Source organism: Trachypithecus francoisi, unplaced genomic scaffold, assembly GCF_009764315.1.
Source record: "Trachypithecus francoisi isolate TF-2019V2 unplaced genomic scaffold, Tfra_2.0 Lachesis_group12, whole genome shotgun sequence".
Classification (NCBI taxonomy): Eukaryota; Metazoa; Chordata; class Mammalia; order Primates; family Cercopithecidae; genus Trachypithecus; species Trachypithecus francoisi.
In genome coordinates, this window is record NW_022681457.1 from 93,476,336 (window position 1) to 93,496,354 (window position 20,019).

Here is a 20,019-nt window from a genome sequence, read left to right on the forward strand (position 1 = left end):
ACATTAATTAATTCCTACTATATCTCAGGCATTGTATTTTTATAGATGATAGCTTATTTAACCATCATAGTAATTCTATGAAAGAGAATTACTGTGAATAAATGGAATCTCCATTTAACAAACAAGAAAACTGAGGCTCAAAGACATTAAGTGACACCTTAAAGGCTCACATAGTAAGCAAAAGAGCTGGGACTAGAATCCCGATTTTGTCTGGTTTCAAAGCCTCTGCTCTTGAAACAAATATAATGCCTTCTCTACCAAACAATAATTCATTCAGTCATCAAAGATGTATCAAACACTTACTATCTTCTACCCATCCACCTAAGATTGAGATATACAACAAAACAGACAGAACCCTGCCCTCATGGAGCTTAGTGTCTTGTGAGGAAGATAGACATCAAACAAGTATATAATTAAATACAGTGTGAACCTATTTATTTACGATGAGCAAAAAAATTTCTGAGGAGACAATATTAGGGCTGAGACCTAAAAGATGAATACAAGATGATGGAAAAGTGGGTAGTTAAAAGGAAGAATGTCTTAGTCTGTTTGTGCTGCTATAACAAAATACCATAGAAATTTATTTCTCACAGTTCTGGAGGCTGGGAAGTTCAAGTTCAAGGTGCCAGCAGATTCTGTGTTTGATAAGGGCTTACTGTCTGCCTCCAAGATGGTGCCTTATCCCTGTGTCCTTTGGAGGTGATAAATGCTGTGTCTTCCCACAGTAGAAGGAATGGAGGGGCCAGGCAGCTCTCTGTAGCCTCTTCTATAAGGGCATTAATCACATTTACAAGGGCAGAGCCTTCATGACTTAACCACTTCCCAAGTGATTAATACTTCTTAATACCACCTCTTAATACCCTCAACGTTGGGGACTAAAGTTCAAAATCAACTTTGGTATTTCTCCAATATTCACTTTGAAGCCTAATCCCTAATTCAATGGTATCAAGAGGTAGGGCCTTTAGGCTCTGCCCTCATGAATGGATGAATGCCTCATAAAAGGGCTCGAAAGGGTGAGTTCACTCCTTCTGCCCCTTCCGTCATGTGAGGACGCAGCATTTCTTCCCTCCAGAGGATGCAGCAGAAAGGTGCCATTTTGGAAATAGAGAGTAGTCTTCATCAGACACCAAATCTGCTGAGAACTTGATCTTAGATTTCCCAGCCTCCAGAACCATGAGAAATAAATTTCTGTTCTTTATAAATTACCCAATCTCAGGTATTTTGTTATAGCAGCACAGACTAAAAAAAAAAAACCAAAACAGCATGTGCAAAAATCCTAAAGAGACAGCAAGAACTCAGACTGTTCAAAGCTATTAAGGAGGCCAGTGTGTCTTGACTATGAGCAGGGCAGAACAAACAACATTGTGAGAGCACGCAGCGGCAAGCTGTGGAAGGTCCATGTCTGTATTCAATTGTAATGAGAAGCTTCTGAAGGGCTGTGAGAAAGCAAAATGTCCAACCTACTTTAAAAATCTTATTCTAGGCCAAGCACAGTGGCTCATGCCTATAACCCCAGGACTTTGGGAGGCTGAAGTGGGAAGTATCACTTAAGCCCAGGAGTTTGAGACCAGCCTGGGCAACATAGTGAGACCCCATCTCAATTTTTTCTTTTTTGAGACGGAGTCTCACTGTGTCACCCAGGCTGGAGTGCAGGGGCACAATCTCGGCCCATGGCAAGCTCCACCTCCCAGGTTCACGCCATTCTCCTGCCTCAGCCTCCCGAGTAGCTGGGATTACAGGCGCCCACCACCTCACCTGGCTAATTTTTTGTATATTTAGTAGAGACGAGGTTTCACCGTGTTAGCCAGGATGGTCTCGATCTCCTGACCTCGTGATCCACGCACCTCGGGCTCCCAAAGTGCTGGGATTACAGACGTGAGCCACCACACCCGGCCCCATCTCAATTTTTTAAAAAGAATTAAAAAAAAAATCTTATGCTAGTTGCAATGTGAAGAACAGACTGGAGAGGAGCTACAATGAAGCAGGGATCCCAGTAAAGACGAGGCAAAAGATGGAGAGTTTTAACTAATAGGGTGCCTAGGGGATAAAGAAGTACACAGACCACAGATATAATTAGGACTTGCAAACAGACTACAGTGGGAGGGAAAATCAAAATCAAATCAAGAAGAGAACTCAAGGATGATGGCCAGATGTGTAGTCTGGGAACCTGCAGGACAGTGGTTCTATTTGTTGAGGTGAAAACGTCTAGAAGAGAAACAATTTGTTGAGTGTCTTGGTATGTTCTGTGTTACTTTAACAGAATACCAGAGACTTGATAGTTTATAAAGAACTGAAATTTATTTGGCTTATAGTTCTGAAGGTTGGAAAGTCCAAGAGCAAGGTGCCAGCATCTGGCAAGAATCTTCTTATTGTGTCATCCCATGGTGGAAGGTAAGAGGGTAAGAAGGAGAGAAAGAAATCCCAGCACTTTGGGAGGCCGAGACGGGCGGATCACGAGGTCAGGAGATTGAGACCATCCTGGCTAACACGGTGAAACCCTGTCTCTACTAAAAAATACAAAAAACTAGCCAGGCAAGGTGGCGGGTGCCTGTAGTGCCAGCTACTAGGGAGGCTGAGGGAGAAGAATGGCGTGAACCCAGGAGGCGAAGCTTGCAGTGAGCTGAGATCTGGCCACTGTACCCCAGCCTGGGCGACAGAGCGAGACTCCATCTCAAAAAATAAAAATAAAAAAGAAGAACTGGGCGCGGTGGCTCAAGCCTGTAATCCCAGCACTTAGGGAGGCCGAGACGGGCGGATCACAAGGTCAGGAGATCGAGACCATCCTGCCTAACACGGTGAAACCCCGTCTCTACTAAAAAATACAAAAAAAAAAACTAGCCGGGCAACGTGGCGGGCGCCTGTAGTCCCAGCTACTCGGGAGGCTGAGGCAGGAGAATGGCGTAAACCCGGGAGACGGAGCTTGCAGTGAGCCGAGATCCAGCCACTGCACTCCAGCCTCGGCGACAGAGCGAGACTCCGTCTCAAAAAAAATAAAAATAAAAATAAAAATAAATAAAAATAAATAAAAAAGAAGGAGAGAAAGAGATCAAACTCACAGCCTCAAGTCTTTCAATAATTGGCATTAATCCATTCAGGAGGTGGAGCCCTCATGACCTAAATACCTACTAGGCCCTACCTCCCAACGTTGATGCACTAGAGATTAAGTTTCTGAAACATGCTTTTTAGGGGACGCATTCAAACCACAGCAGTGAAAAAATAAATTAATTTTAAAACATAAATTAGACATGCTGGTATTCCACTGACGATGTCAACTACACACTTAAATATCTGGAGCTTAGAGAAGGCACATATGATTGCCACATGTTCCGTTGGCCCTTCCCATTTAAGTTGTAATGCTCGAGACAGACTTAAGCGGACAGGAACATCAAATCCAGTTGTCACCCTCAATCTATTCTTAACATAAATGATGAGTTTTCAAAGCACAAAAGAATATACCTCTCCTTGGAAAATAGTGTAGAGAGCAGGCAAGTTTTCCATGGTCTCAGGCCTTCCTGAATTCATCCTTAGTATTCTATGGCTCCTCCATTTCTCTTCTATTAAAGCTAACACAAGTGTCCTGTCGTAAAGAAATTAGACACCAATTAGATATCTGCATTAAAGAAATGAATATGCACATAATCCACAGCTATTCTCTACAGAATAATACCACTCGGTTTAACACTATACACTTTTATCCAAATCTCTTTTGTTTATTCTAATTGTGGGGAATTTTGGAAACCTTGATCCTATTTCTTAACAATTTGTTACTTACCCAAGGCTATTACGCTACTAATTTTGTTGTGTTTGGTTTTTTTAAATTGCTATTTTTGCTATTTTTTTGCCAGGGGAAGAATTTTGGGGGAGAATGGGAAAAGAAGATGTTTGACCAGATCTCAAAAAAATGGAATAACAGAAAGAAAAACATTAATGGAGCACTTACTATGCCCAGGCACTGTGCCAAGCACTAGACATGCAATCTCATTTAATTCTCAAACCTCAGGCTGGGTGTGGTGGCTCACACCTGTAATCCCAGCACTGTGGGAGCTGAGGTGGGAGGATCCCCTGAGGTCAGCAGTTCCAGACCAGCCTGGCCAACATGGCGAAATCCCATCTCTACTAAAAATACAAAAATGAGCCAGGCATGGTGGCGGGTGCCTGTAGTCCCAGCTACTTGGGAGGCTGAGGCAGGAGAATCACTTAAACCGGGGAGGCGGAGGCTGCAGTGAGCTGAGATCACGCCACTGCACTCCAGCCCGGGGAACAGAGTGAACTCCATCTCAAAAACAAAACAAAACAAAACAAAAAAATTATCAAAACTCTTAAATGTATGTTCTAATTACTATTATATTATACAGATGAGAGAACAAAGGTTCCAAAAGTCAAATTACTAAGCATGTCAAAAATCCAGGAAATAGGGAGTCCAACTGGCTGACACCAGAGTCCATTCTCTGTTTTTTTTTTTGAGACGGAGTCTTGCTCTGCTGCCCAGGCTGGAGTGCAGTGGCCGGCTCTCAGCTCACTGCAAGCTCCGCCTCCCGGGTTCACGCCATTCTCCTATCTCAGCCTCCCGAGTAGCTGGGACTACAGGCGCCCGCCTCGTCGCCCGGCTAGTTTTTTTTTTTTTGTATTTTTTAGTAGAGACGGGGTTTCACCGTATTAGCCAGGATGGTCTCGATCTCCTGACCTCGTGATCCGCCCGTCTCGGCCTCCCAAAGTGCTGGGATTACAGGCATTCTCTTAACTACTATGCTAGGTGTTAAATCTGAAATGACTTCAAAGAGAAAAGGTCTTACATTTTTTTTCTTCATAAAATTAAAACACACATACACACTGTAAAAGTTCAGATAATAAAAAAAAAAATTCAGCTAATACATGAATAATAAAGAAAATGAAAGAAAATGAAATCATCTGTAATTCAATTTGATTTATAGTCAGTTTTTTTTTAATATGTAGAAGTGGTTTTTTAATGGAATCATGAAATCATTACCATTTTCTTATAGCAATTCATACACATCCACAACTTTTTGTTAACACCTACCTAATAATCCATTGTTGGATGTACCAAATTTATTTAACTATATCTAAATTATTGAAAATGCAGATCGCAGTTCAGTCAGTCTGAGGTGTTACCTGAGATAATGCATTTTCAACCAGCTACTAGGTGACGCTGATGCTGCCTCAGTAGCAAAACTTACAGCTTTGGATACTTACCTTAGAGATAATCTTGCTCAGTCTCCTGATTTTAAACAGAGAGGAAACCAGCAATCTAGCAGCTCTTAAACATGCCTCTTTACTCTGTTGGATAAATCACTGCCAAGATAAATCTAATGGTACTATCCTCAGTTCTCTTTCCTCCCAATTACACTTGACACCAGTAAGACCTGAAATTATTTTTCTTGTGTTTTCACAGGTAAGTACTTTCTTCTCTCCTCAACCCTCACTGCTTCCTTTCACTTTCAGAGGATGATTTGATGTCCTGCTTTTGGTAAGTATTCCTGATTGACGATGACCATCCATTAAGTAGACAGCTTCACTTGAAACAGAAATGAAAGAAAATTCTGTCAGGACATCCAAACCCTTGTTCTAGTATTATCCCATAGCTCAGAAACACCCTTGTCCTCAAGTTCCATAAGACAATCTTATATCCTTATAATAAACTTGCCCTTTTCTGCTTAGGTCAGCCAAAGTATCTTTTTATTACTTTACTAAAGTACACAAAGATAATACAGGCAGATTCGTCAGTTCTTGAGAAATAGCTCATAAACAGGTTAATTCCAAGTTTTACATTCTGGTTAAATCCTGCCTCTTCCATTTCATAGCAATACAATCTCATCTCTAGCCTGTCCCTTCCCTCTGTCCAGTATCCCTTATCTCACATGCTAGAATAGGAGTTATTAATGTATCAAGTTCTATCAGGAGACTTTTATTATCCCTCCAATACTTGAAACATACAGAATCCACAGGGGCACCAGCAGCTGAAACACCTAAATTAACTTCAAATATCTCAATCTATCATCTGTTCCTCTATACACAAAGGTCATAGGCCAGATGCAGTGGCTCACGCCTATAATCCCAGCACTTTGGGAGGCCAAGGCAAGTGGATCATCTGAGGTCAGGAGTTCGAGACCAGCCTGGCCAACATGGTGAAACCCTATCTTTACTAAAACACAAAAAATGAGCCAGGCATGGTGGTGCACACCTGTAGTCCCAGCTACTTGGGAGGCTGAGGCAGGGGAACTGCTTGAACCTGGAAGGCAGAGGTTGCAGTGAGCCGAGATTGCGCCACTGCACTCCAGCCTGGTGACACAGTGAGACTCCATCTCAAAAAAAAAAAAAGAATAAAAATTAGCCAGGCATGATGGCGGGTACCTGCAATCCCAGCTACGCTAGAGGCTGAGGCAGGAGAATCGCTTGAACTGGGGAGGCGGACGCTGCAGTGAGCCAAGATTGGGCCACTGCACTCCAGCCTAGGCAACAGAGCAAGATTCCGTCTCAAAAAAAAAAAAAAAAAAAAAAAAGGTCAAAAGCAGAAATGAACTTACATTGTTGCTCACAGACTTCTGCTGTGATCAGCATATAAAAAGCTAGGTTTAGTGCTCCCAGATTTGCAACTCCTGTAGAACAGTGGCCTAAGAAACCCCGTGCAATTCTTCAAGAAGGAAACTGGGGCCAGGTGCAGTGGCTCAGGACTGTAATCCCAGCACTTTGGGAGGCTAAGGCGGGAGGATCACTTGAGGCCAGGAGTTCAAGACCAGCCTGGACAACACAGCAAGATTTTATCTCCACTTTAAAAAAGAAAAAATCAGCCAGGCATGGTGGCTCACGCCTGTAATCCCAGCACTTTGGGAGGCCAAGACGGGTGGATCACAAGGTCAAGAGATCGAGACCATCCTGGCCAACATGGTGAAACCCCGTCTCTACTAAAAATACAAAAATTAGCTGGGCGTAGTGGCACACGCCTGTAGTCTCAGGTACTTGGGAGGCTGAGGCAGGAGAATTGCTTGAACCCAGGAGGCGGAGACTGCAGTGAGCCAAGATCGTGCCACTACAGTCTGGCCTGGTGACAAAGTGAGACTCTGTCTCCAAAAAGAAAAAAAAGAAAAAAATCAGCCAGGTGTGGTGACATCAGTCTAAAATCCCAGCTACTTTGGAAGCTGAAGCAAGAGGATCACTTGAGCCAAGGAGATATCAAGGCTGCAGTGAGGTACGATCACGCCAATGCAATCCAGCCTGGGCGACACAGTGAGACCTTATCTCAAAAAAACTGGCATGCATTTTTGAGGGAAAGCCTGAAATCTAACAGTACAGTACTCCCCCCATCCACAGCTGTACTTTCCACAGTTGCAGTTACTCACAGTCTACCACGGTCCAAAAACACCAAATGAAAAATTCCAGAAATAAACAATTCATAAGTTTAATACTATTATGTTGTTCTTATTAGTGTGATGAAATATTGTGCCATCCCACTCTGTTCCATCTGGGATATGAATCATCCCCTTTGTTCAGCGTATCCACGCTGCATACACTAGTCACTCAGTGTATATTAAGTGCCCATTAGTCACATAGTAGCCATCTTGGTTATCAGTCTGACTGCTGAAGTATCTCTGCTTGTGTTCAAATAATCCTTTCTTTACTTAATAATGGCCACAAAGCAGAGTAGTAATGCTGGCAATTTCGGTATGCCAAAGAGAAGCTGTAAAGCGCTTCCTTTAAGTGAAAAAGTGAAAGTTCTCAAGGGGAAAAAAATTGTATGCTAAGGTTGCTAAGATCTATAGTAACAATGAGTCCTCAATGTCTGAAATTGTGAGGAAGAAAAAAAATTCATGTTAGTTTTGCTGTTACACCTCAAACTGCTAAAGTTACAGCCACAGTGTATGATAAGTGCTTAGTTAAGATGGAGAGGCATTAAATTTGTGGGTAGAAAATACAAACAGAAACGTTTTCCAATTGATAGCAACTGGGTTCAGCAGTGGCCACAATTTTAGGGATCCAATGGGGGTCTTAGAATGTATCCCCCATGAACAAGGGGGTATAACTATAACAGGTTTACAATTTCAGGAAAGTAAATGGTTGTCTTTTTTTTTTTTTTTTTTTTTTGAGACGGAGTCTCGCTCTAGCCCGGGCTAGAGTGCAGTGGCCGGATCTCAGCTCACTGCAAGCTCCGCCTCCCGGGTTTACGCCATTCTCCTGCCTCAGCCTCCGGAGTAGCTGGGACTACAGGCGCCCGCCACCTCGCCCGGCTAGTTTTTTTTTTTTTGTATTTTTTAGTAGAGACGGGGTTTCACCGTGTTAGCCAGGATGGTCTCGATCTCCTGACCTCGTGATCCGCCCGTCTCGGCCTCCCAAAGTGCTGGGATTACAGGCTTGAGCCACCGCGCCCGGCCGGTTGTCATTTTTTAAACATGGAATATAAAACTGTTTTTCAAATTCTGTAGAAACCTAGGGTTCTACCGTGGTTACCCAGAGGCTCCTTAGTTAATCCAAATTTATTCTTAAAAAGTCAACTTTCAGGCTAGGCACAGTAACTCATGCCTGTAATCCCAGCACTTTGGAAGGCCAAGGTGGAAGGAATGCTTGAGCCCAGAAGTTCGAGGCCAGCCTGGGCAACATAGCTACACCCCATCTACACAAATATTTAAAAAAAAAAAAAATTATGGCTGGGCATGGTGGCTCACGCCTGTATTCCAGCACTTTGAAAGGCTAAGCACTTGATGTCATGAGTTCCAGACCAGCCTGGACAACACAGTAAAACCCTATCTCTACTAAAAATACAAAAAATAAAATAAATTAGCTCGGCATGGTGGCACGTGCCTATAGTCCCAGCTACTTAGGAGGCTGAGGCAGGAGGATCACTTGAGCCCAAGAGATGGAGGGTGCACTAAGCAGTGATCATACCACTGTACTCCAGCCTAGACGACAAAATGAAACTCTGTCTCAAAAAGATTAAAAAAAAAAAAAAGTCAACTCTGAAATATCTAGGTCACCACAAGGTCCGAGACCAACGAGGCTGCCTCTAAGTCAACCAACCAGAGGTGAGCCTCCATACCAAAGGCTGGGGGAGTAGAACCCCTAAAGAAACGAGAGCTGGGGGAAGTCCCACTCAGAGCAGTTGGGTAGAAGCTTCTCCTCAGTAATTAGGCAAAGGCCAATTATTACTGATTCACAGTTAATATCCCAGCCTTTTGGTGGGTCACAATGAAAGGGGGAGTGAGTGAGAATTACTGGAAGGGTGCCTACTGTTACAATGTATTCTGCTTTGATCCAGTTTACACATTGAAATGCTGTGTAAGATTTCACTTGGAAAAAAGAAGAGTTCTGCTACTTCTTTTAAAGAGTATACAGCCGGGCATGGTGGATCACGCCTGTAATCCTAGCACTTTGGGAGGCCGAGGTGGGTGGATCACGAGGTCAGGAGATCAAGACCATCCTGACTAACATGGTGAAACCCTGTCTCTCCTAAAAATACAAAAAATTAGCCAGGCGTGGTGGCCGGCACCTGTAATCCCAGCTACTCGGGAGGCTGAGGCAGGAGAATGGCGTGAACCCAGGAGGCGGAGCTTGCAGTGAGCCGAGATGGCACCACTGCACTCCAGCCTGGGCGACAGAGCGAGACTCCATCTCAAAAAAAAAAAAAAAAAATATATATATATATATAAAACATCAAGTCAGGCATGGTGGCTCACACCTGTTAATACCAGCACTTTGGGAGGCCAAGAAGGGTGGATCACTAGAGCCTAGGAGTTCAACAACAGCCTGGGCAACACAATGAAACCCCATCTCTACTAAAAATACAAAAATTAGCCGGGCATTGTGGTGGGCACCTGTAATCCCAGCCACTCGGGAGGCTGAGGCAGGAGAACCGCTTGAACGTGGGAGGTGGAGGTTGCAGTGAGTCAAGATTGTGCCACTCCACCCTGGGCAACAGAGACTCTGTCTCAGAAAGAAAAAAAAAAAAAAAAAGAGTATATAACATTAAGATAGTCAGACAGGACCACATTCATACACTTAAAAGAGCCAGTAAGTTGACAAGGATTGAGGTACACCATTTGGAGTTGCCTTGCAATAGTTCTGAACGCAGAACAAAGCATTTTGCTTGAATGTTTTAAACAACTGTGTTATATAGGGAAGCAACAGGGGACCACTTACTAGCCACTCTCTTTCCAAAACAAGGGGCAGAGCAAGAAATGTATGGGATGGAAGTAAAGGATATAAGAGAAGAAATGGTAGCCCAGAGTGAGGTCACAGTCTATGTTGTGTGAGGAAGAAATCCACAAAGAGAACTGTAATATAGGGAAGAGTAGGGTGATGAGGGCACACATTGGAGCAGCCCAGAATGGGCAGTAAGAGCTTGAGCATCGAGAGGTGGGGCCTGAGGATCAAAGAAGTAATGCAATGTTAATTTCATAATGTTGGTAACTACACTGTGGCTATAGAGGAGAATGTCCTTGTTGTAGGAAAACAAGTTTTCAGGGCTGTTGGAGTATTGGGTCAGCAATTTTAACTCAAATAATTCAGAAAAATGTTATCTGCACCTGCTTCCGTAATTTTGTGATTGTTTCAAAAAAAATTTTTTTAAAGTATACATGCAACTGGGAAAAAAATCCTACACATCCTGTCCTCTTATCCCCCAAGCAAGGAAAAGTTTAAAGAACAATATTAAATTGGCAGACACTTTATAGCCTTTTTGGAACTTCATTTAATGTGTCACCTTACTGACCTGGTCAAGATTTTTGTTGTTATCATTTTCCAGCTTGTTTGGATTCAGATTTTTTTGTTACTTAAGAGTACTAATTGACTAGAACCCTAAAGAATTTAAAGGAATTTTAATTTATCTTTAAGCTGTGCTGGAATTGAGAGCAAAGTAAGCTAATTAAAAATACTAGGATATGAACAGAGACAGAATCATGACTCCAGAGCCTGCACTGTTTGTTTTGTTTTTTGTTCTGAGGCAGGGTCTCACCCTGTTGTCCAGGCCACAGTGCAATGGTCCAAACATGGCTCCCTGCAGCCTTGACCTCCTGGGTTCAAGCTATCCTCCCACCTCAGCCTCCAATGTAGCTGGGACAGAAACACACCAATGAGCTTGGCTAATTTTTTTTTAGACAGGATCTCATTATGTTGCCCATTCTGGTCTTGAACTCCTGGCTCAAGCAATCCTCCTGCCTCAGCCCTCCAAAGGGCTGAGATTACAGGCATGAGCCATGGTACCCTGCCAAGAGCCTGCATTCTGAAGCACTATACCTCAAAAAGAATTCACAATCTAATATGGTTTGGCTTTGTGTCCTCACCCAAATATCATCTTGAATTGTAATCCCCACATGCTGGGGGTGGGACTGGTGGGAGATGACTGGATCATGGCAGTTTCCCCTAGGCTGTTCTCATGATAGTGAGGGAGTTCGCACAGATCTGATGGCTTAAATGAGGTCCATGACTGGAATTTGAAAGGAAGAAGCATCTATCTTACATGGTCACTCTAGAATTTGGTGGGAGGGAGAAAAGTTGGACCACCAGTTTGACATTTGGAAGTGTCCCGGCTGGGCGCGGTGGCTCACACCTGTAATCCTAACACTTTGGGAGGCTGAGGCTAGTGGATCACTTGAGGTTAGGAGTTTGAGACCAGCCTGGCCAACATGGTGAAACCCCATCTCTACTAAAAGTACACAAATTAGCCAGGCATGGTGGTGCATGCCTGCAGTCCCAGCTACTCGGGAGGCAGAGGTGAGAGAATCGCTTGAATCCAGGAGGAGGAGGTTGCAGTGAGTCGAGATCGCACCACTGTACTCCAGCCTGGGCGACAGAGCAAGACTCTGTCTTAAAAAAATAAAAATAAAAAAGAAAGTGTTACATCTGTTGATTTGTTGGCTTAAATGTGGCTTAAAAGTTTCTCTTGCTCTCTCTCACACTCTCTCCTCTGACACCACATAAGTTGTGCCTTGCTTCCCCTTCACCTTCCGCCATGAGATATAAGTTTCCCGAGGACTCCTAAGCGATGCAGAACTGTGAGTCAGTTAAACCTTTTTCCTTTATAATTACCCAGTCTCAGGGAGTTCTTTAGAGCAGTGTGAAAATGGGCTAATACACGGCCTAAATCTAAATTTTGTACAGTATAGCTGTAACACTAACTAGGTCCCAACATTAGGGGAAGCAATGTGGGTATCATTAATGGAAGAGGCTAAGGTCCGGATCCATTCATTCAAACTAAAACTAAGGACCATTTCTTATTTGATTTTGTGTTCCTGATATACTACAAGTACTCAGTTTTTCTAAATGAGTGAAATGAGCCTTACTATATGCCAAGCACAGGTAGAGAAAGAGGGGGGAACACTTTATGGTCTAAAGGATATAGAGGCTGGGCGCGGTGGCTCAAGCCTGTAATCCCAGCACTTTGGGAGGCCGAGACGGGCGGATCACGAGGTCAGGAGATCGAGACCATCCTGGCTAACATGGTGAAACCCCGTCTCTACTAAAAATACAAAAAAAAAAAACTAGTCGGGCGACGTGGCGGGCGCCTGTAGTCCCAGCTACTCGGGAGGCTGAGGCAGGAGAATGGCGTGAACCCGGGAGGCGGAGCTTGCAGTGAGCTGAGATCCGGCCACTGCACTCCAGCCTGGGCGGCAGAGCGAGACTCCGTCTCAAAAAAAAAAAAAAAAAAAAAAAAAAAAAAAAAGGATATAGAAGGAGGAGGAGCTAGGTCCCATTTAATATGTTGGACAGATCAACAGATGTAACACTTTTTTTTTTATTTTTACTTTTTTAAGATGGAGTCTTGCTCTGTTGCCCAGACTGGAGTGCAGTGGTGCAATCTCGACTCACTGCAACCTCCGCCTCCCAGATTCAAGCGATTCTCTCACCTCTGCCTCCTGAGTAGCAGGGACTACAGGCATGCACCACCATGCGCAGCTAATTTGCGTACTTTTAGTAGAGATGGGGTTTCACCATGTTGGCCAGGCTGGTCTCAAACTCCTGACCTCAAGTGATCTGCTAGCCTCAGCCTCCCAAAGTGTTAGGATTACAGGTGTGAGCCACTGCACCCGGCCGGGACACTTCCAAATGTCAAACTGGTGGTCCAAGTTTTCTCCCTCCCACCAAACTCTAGAGTGACCATGTAAGATAGATGCTTCTTCCTTTCAAATTCCAGTTATGGACCTGTTGAGAAAATAGCCAAAAGCAGGAAAGAGGAATAGTAAAATGCCAGGAAATACACAAAAGATGAACTCAGAAAACGCAAAAGCTTAAAGGAATTATGGAAATAATTAAACCTATTACTCTTATGCAACTGAAAATGAAGCCAAGTGATGTGACAAAGGCTGCTCAGTTAGCAACATTGGTACAAGACCCCAGGATCAGCACTTATTCTACCACCCAACACCACTCTTTCAGTCAATTATTCCTAAGATCTCTTCAAAGCCTTATAATAGCTAATATTTGAGTGCTTCACATCTGCCATGTATTAATCTAAGAGCTTTACTTCTCTTAATTTTCTTTTTAAAATTTTATCTTCATGAAATTCAATAATTATCTTCTTGACTATCCCATAAAACAGGCAATTATCATTGCCATTTTAAAAATGAGGACACAAGAGAAGCTAAGTAAACTTGTTCAAGATCGTAAAATATGAATGATGGAGATGGGATTCAAATCATTTTTAGGGACATTTTTTTCCTCCCTTTGTAGAATATGGAATTCTTGTAAGCATGCCCTTGTCTTGCACATCATATCCTTCCTCCCCAAATCTCCAATGCCTAGCACAGTGTAAGACATGGAAATTGTCTACTAAAATAGTGAAGTATTTAATTTTACCCCATTTACATTGTTAATTGATCAATTCAGTATGCTATTGATTGTTGTTTATATATAAAATACTTTATAAACCTGCTTTCAATCCTTAAAACTCCTCTACAAAGCAAGTAATCCTACTTTACAGGAATGAAGTAACTTGTCCAAAACTACATAGCAAGAAAGAGATAAATCTTAGGCCATTCCAAGAGCCACACACACTTGCCACTAAACCACCCTTTTTTTCTTTTTTTTTTTTTTTTTGAGACGGAGTTTCACTCGTCACCCAGGCTGAAGTGCAATAGCGCGATCTTAGCTCACTGCAACCTCCTCCCAGGTTCAAGCAATTCTCCTGCTTCAGCCTCCCAAGTAGCTGGGATTATAGCCACACACCACCATGCTCAGCTAATTTTTGTATTTTTAATAGAGACAGGGTTTCACCATGTTGGTCAGGATGGTCTTAAATTTCTGACCTTAGGTGATCCACCTGCCTTGGCCTCCCAAAGTGCTGGGATTACAGGAGTGAGCCACCATGCCCGGCCTAAACCACCCATTTCAACACGGTCCCTGTTCTCAAAGACCTCCCAGTCTGATAGGGATAATGGTGACCAATTATACTGCAATGTGATAAGTGCTAAAGCAGAAGCTCGGTGGCCAAGCATGGTGGCTTATGCCTATAATCGTAGCACTATTGGGAGACCAAGGCGGCAAGATCGCTTGAGGCCAGGAGTTTGAGACCAGCCTCAACAACATGGCAAGACCTTATCTCCACAAAAAATACAACAATTAGCCAGGCATGGTGGTGCACACCTGTAGTCCCACCTACTGGAGAGGCTGAGGTGGGAGGATCACTGGAGCCTGGGAGGTCAAGGCTACAGTGAGCCATAATCACGCCACTGCAATCAGCTTGGACAACAGAGTGAGACCTTGTCTCAAGACAAACAAACAAAAGTAGTAGCTAGGAAGAGAAAGAGGGTCTGGGGGAAATAGGGAAGTTAAACAGATAACTGAGTAAGCCTTTTAGGATAAACAGAAATCCTCTAGCAGAGAATACTGTTCTTTGACCTCATTAGAACCCTAATTTATTGGCCTCTATTTTCTTTCAATCTATCAGCCCTCCCCCTTTTCTTCAGTTTTCTTCCAAACCAGCTTAGATTCCATAGCCCATCATTCCAACAACACCCTAAACTCCCTTTAACTCTGTCTTTATAGTTTACTGTCTGGCAGTACCTCTAACCTGGTCAGGGACAGTTGCAGACAACAGAACCCATTTAAGCAGAAAGGGATGTACTGCAATAAAAGACTTTGGCAGAACTTCCAGGAACAACACCTAACCCACAAAATAACACCACCTTTGCCACAATCCAAGAAAGTTATGGCTATTACTGCAGCAAGTCACCAAACCAGGGAGCTATTGACTGGAGAACTTACTGCCATGACTGGCAGCAAAACTGGATGACTCATACCCTCCTTCTCTCCACATTTAACTCAGTTCCAAATTCAATTTTCACCTTAGATGCAAAGGAGTCTAGAAAATGGTTTTTAGTTTTCCAGATTTTTCAGTAAGAGAAGACATATTAGAGGTTAGAATATGTCTTGAGCAAGCGATGTCCTTGCCATACCCAGACAGGTTTTCTCCATGTATGCACTAAACCACCGAATATGCTGGAAAAAAGTTTTTAATTTTTTTCCTTGCATCCTACATTTCTCTAGTAACCTCACTCTCCCACACTCCACAATGACTTTCAAATCTTCTACAATATTCTCAAATTTCTCAGTTGTATCCTCAATTGGATCCTGGATAATTCCTTATCCCCATCGGTTAGCGCATCCTCTCCTCCTCTTTACAATCATATCTATGAAAAATATTGTGTAGGTTCACTACCTACATTTTCTTGTCCAAATCCTTGCCTCATATCTGGCTTTTTGCCCAATCACACCAACAAAATAACTCTTGCTAACGTTACCATGACCTCCATGATGATAAAAGCCAAAATATATTTTTCAATCTTCATGTTATTTAAATTCTAGAAGTTTCTATCACAAATCATTCTTTTGCTTCTGAAACATTCCTCCAGTCTTCCTTCCTTCCTTCTGTATCTCCTGTAGGTTCATCCACCTGTTCTTCACCATTAAATGTTGGAACTAGTCAAGGTTCTGACTTAGGTGACCTTATCCACACCTATGGCACAATTCACGTACATACAAATTATCCCCAATTTTATATTCCCAACACAAATCTCTCTTCTGAGCACAAAGCTGTGTTTCAAACTGCCTCCTGGATGTCATGAATGACGCCACACAATCAATCAATCAATCAAAACTGGTCTCAGCTGGGAGCAGTGGCGCAAGCCTGTAATCTCAGAATTTTGGGAGGCCAAGGCAGGTGGATCACTTGAGGCCAGGAGTTGGAGACCAGCCTTGCCAATACGGTGGAACCCCATCTCCAACAAAAATACAAAAATTGGCCGGGCGCAGCAGTGGCGACTGTAATCTCAGCTACTGGGGAGGCTAAGGCAGGAGAATTGCTTGAACCTGGGAGGTGGAGGTTGCAGTGAGCCGAGATTGTGTCACCGCACTCCAGCCTGGGCAACAGAGCAAGAACCTGTTCCCCGCAAAAAAAAACAAAAACAAAAACAAAAACAAAAAACAAAAAAACTGGTCTCTAGTCGTCTTCTAGTGTTCCCTATCCAGCTTGGGGGATTCTGTGATAGTGAGTGAATGGTACCACCATCTATTCAACTACATAAGCCAGAAACCTATGAGTTACCTTTGATTCCTGTCTTCACTCACTAAAATCAACCCTTCACCAAGTTCCGCCCATTTTACCTCCTACATACCTCTAGAATCTGTCCAATTCTCTGCAGTTCCACCCATATCTCAGTCCTCACTGACATCTCTGACCAGGATTACTGCATATCCTAAGTGGTCCACATATATCGACTAGGGCTTCCCCAGCCCCAATCTGTTCACACCACTGAGCCTGAGAGATCAAGCCCCCTCCTCCACTACACCCCACTGGGGGAAGACGGCTCAGTGGTATCCCACCCGTTTTAAAATAAAAGCTACACATTTCTGCAAGGTCTGACCGCTATCACGTACAGCTTCATCTTGTACCATACTCCCCTTCATTCTCTTTGTATCAGTCACACTGGCTCTTTGTGCTTTCAGTCATTTTTCCTCCCAAGTGCCTCAGGGCTCTGAACAAGTAGTTTTATGGAAGGTTCTGCCTTTACCTCTTCACTTAATTAATTACAATTCTTCCTGCAGCTACCAGAGCAGGCATCTTTTCCTCTGAAAAACCTTCCTGCTTATTTCAGGCACTCATAGCATCAAACAGCACTAGGAGGCATTTCCATGTATTAGTGAGGTCATTGTTTAACGTTTTCCCCACCAGACTTAAACGCCCTGAGGGTAGGGGCCGTGTCTGGTTCACGACGTACCCCCAACGCGCTACTAAATAAGTATCAGCTGGACGACTGACGCAATGACCACGTTCATGGGCATGAGTCTCAAATTTCTCAACAAGACTGTGCTCTGGAGAAGGAGTCGGACATTTCCTTCATCATTGTCTCTCTCAGGGGGGCATAGACTAGGCCTTAATCAAAAACTGCAAAATCAGTGGCAGAAACAAGTCAGCCTCCTCGGCCAAATGGGGCACCGGAGGAAGTTGGGACACAGGCCTTTCTCCCTGGGAATGCCCGGCACAGGACTGGCCACGACGGGCGCTCTTGAAGAAGGGAGCCGCAGGGGCTGGGATTTGCCGCCAGAGACCCCAAGGCTCCGCTCCCGCCCGGAAAGGGAGCCCATGCTACTACTTACCACAGCTGGGGACTCGGGGCCCGCCTCCCACCCCTTGCTATCAGCACCCTCAGCTGAGAAGGGCAGCTTCAGACTGCACAACCGAGGCGTCGCCTCCAGACTCAGGCAGCCACCCACCCAGCGCTTCCTCATACGTACTAGGCGTCAGCTGCAGGCACCCGAGTCCCAGCGCTGAACTAAACGCCGACCCCAGTCAGCCAGTGCGTTTCCACCCACAAGACCCAGCGCGCCTAGGGAGGTCGCCAGCTCCGTCCACCAATCCTGGAATCGCACTCTCATGACGTCATAAAGATAGGCCCAATAACAAGAGACTATCCGAGGGCGGTGCAAATGGGAATATTGAAAACCGATTGGTTCTTCCAAGATGGAAGTTGTGGAGGAAGGACTAAGCTGGAACCAATTGCGTGGCGCCTGAGGGGGGCAGCGCGGTCAGTGGCGGCGCTGAAGAGACCGGTTGCCGCCATGATAGAACAACAGAAGCGTAAGGGCCCAGAGTTGCCGCTGGTTCCAGTCAAGCGGCAGCGGCATGAGTTGCTGCTGGGAGCGGGGTCGGGCCCAGGAGCCGGGCAGCAGCAGGCGACGCCGGGAGCTTTGCTGCAAGCGGTAAGTGAAGAAGCAGGCGGCCTTTGGCCCTCAGCTCATCTTCCTCCCCTCAGAGCGCTGTATCTGGTGACCCGGCACCGACCCTTTCCCGCATTGCGCGGGGCAGAACGAGAGTTTCTACCTACAGTTAAAGCACACCAACACTGTAAAAGCGCCTCATAGCCTGCGGATGCTCCGTACTTGTTCCCCCGTTTGACGCTGGTTTTCAGCCTCTCGACTGCCCTGTGAGGTAGCGTTAGAATTAGAATTGAGAACCTTGGGCTCACAACCCGGACCCGGGCTTAAGCATCCTGACTCTAACATGGATCTAGCATAGAACAGAAATTCCGAAGAGTTTGTAGAATGAATGAATGAGGGAGGGAGGAAAAGAGGGAAATGATTGGTGTTGGCTCGTTTTGGGACTTTGGGCAAGTTGCTTTTCCCTTTATTTCTCTGCACTAGTATTATTAACAACTGAATAGCAGCTAACATTCATTGACTCTTGTACTAAGGTGTTTTGTATATGAAATTTCCATTGATCCTGGCAGCAGCCTGTTAGGAACGTTATTAACCCATTTTGCAGATGGAAAAACAGACTTATCAAGTACGTGATAGAAACAGATGTTGAATTGAGAAAGCATGCTCCTAACTATATTTTTTGTAAGATAGAAATAGTGATCACACTTCTAATGCCCTGTTTAGGCTCAGACGAGGAAATACGAGTGTCCTCTCATCTCCTCAATAAATCCTGCTGGCACCGTTCTCAAAATAGATCTAGAATTGCTACTTCTACCATCCCATCACTGCCTCATGGCCTAAGCCGTTATTATCTCATCTGGCGTTTTTGTAGTGGGACCCTAACTGGTCTTCCACTTTCTGCCTTTGTATCAGCACCTGTTACCAAGCCAATAACCAAAGGAATCCTTCTAAACAACAGATCACATTACACTCAGCAGAAAACTTTCTGGTGGCTTTCTACTTCATCCAAAATAAAAACCAAAATTCTTAAAATTATTTGTCCTCTTTCCCTTTACCTCTCTGACCAGTTTCTCATTGCTCACTTGGCTTCAGTTATACTCTCTTCCAAACCTCTGCCCCAGGACCTTTGCATTTGCTGTCCTTCCTGTGGGATTACTCTTCCCAAATGTTCACATGGTTTACTATTCAGCTCCTGCGAATATTTGCCCAAATGTAATTTTTTCAGTGAGGGTTTTCCTGACCACCCTATTTTAAATTGCAGTACCACATACTGTGGAACCCACATTGCTTCTCTCTCTCTCTCTTTTTGTTTTTTCTTTTTAGACAGAATCTCTCTGTGTTGACCACTGGCTCACTGCATCCTCCGCCATCCGAGATCAAGTAATCCTTCTGCCTCAGCCTCCTGAATAGCTGGGACCACAGACACACACCACCATACCTAATTGTATTATATTTTTTTGTAGAGACAGGATTTCACTCCTGAGCTCAAGCAATCCGCACACCTTGGCCTCCCAAAGTGCTGAGATTACAGGCATGAGCCACCGTACCCATCCCTTCTTTTTTTCTATAGCACGTGACACCAAGTATATATTTTGCTTGTTTTCTCTCACCTTCTCTCTTCCCTTCCCCCTTTCCCACTGGAACAGCAAGCTCCATTGTTTATTTTGTTCATAGCTGTTTGCCCAGTCAAGCTCCATTGTTTATTTTGTTCATAGCTGTTTGCCCAGTGCCTAGCACATAACTTTTTATTTTTAAGATGGAATTTTGCTCTTGTCGCCCAGGCTGGAGTGGAATGGCGCGATCTCAGCGCACTACAACCTCCGCCTCCCGGGTTCAAGCGATACTCCTGCCTCAGCCTCC

General features: G+C 44.3%; 2 protein-coding genes across 9 annotated transcripts in view; one reads left to right on the forward strand and one right to left on the reverse strand.

Annotated features, from left to right (window-relative positions):
• Window positions 1-17,865, reverse strand: part of ZCCHC17 (zinc finger CCHC-type containing 17) — a 72,006-nt gene extending 54,141 nt beyond the window's left edge. For 2 of the 7 annotated variants that reach the window (XM_033227386.1, XM_033227381.1), the window contains exons 1-2: window positions 17,737-17,865; window positions 3,457-3,577 (exon numbers count right to left, since the gene is read on the reverse strand). In XM_033227386.1, the coding sequence (XP_033083277.1) occupies window positions 3,457-3,522 (66 nt within the window). In that variant the 5' untranslated portion in view covers window positions 3,523-3,577; window positions 17,737-17,865. Of the gene's footprint in view, window positions 1-3,456; window positions 3,578-5,211; window positions 5,419-17,598 lie in introns of those variants that run through there. The other 5 variants (XM_033227385.1, XM_033227382.1, XM_033227383.1 and 2 more) reach the window with 5 other exon arrangements.
• Window positions 17,866-17,965: 100 nt separating this feature from the next.
• The window catches only part of SNRNP40 (small nuclear ribonucleoprotein U5 subunit 40), a 53,110-nt gene continuing 51,056 nt past the window's right edge, over window positions 17,966-20,019 (forward strand). For both annotated transcript variants that reach the window (XM_033227390.1, XM_033227391.1), the window contains exon 1: window positions 17,966-18,201. In XM_033227390.1, coding sequence (XP_033083281.1) covers window positions 18,061-18,201 — 141 coding nt within the window. In that variant the 5' untranslated portion in view covers window positions 17,966-18,060. The remainder of the gene's footprint in view (window positions 18,202-20,019) is intronic.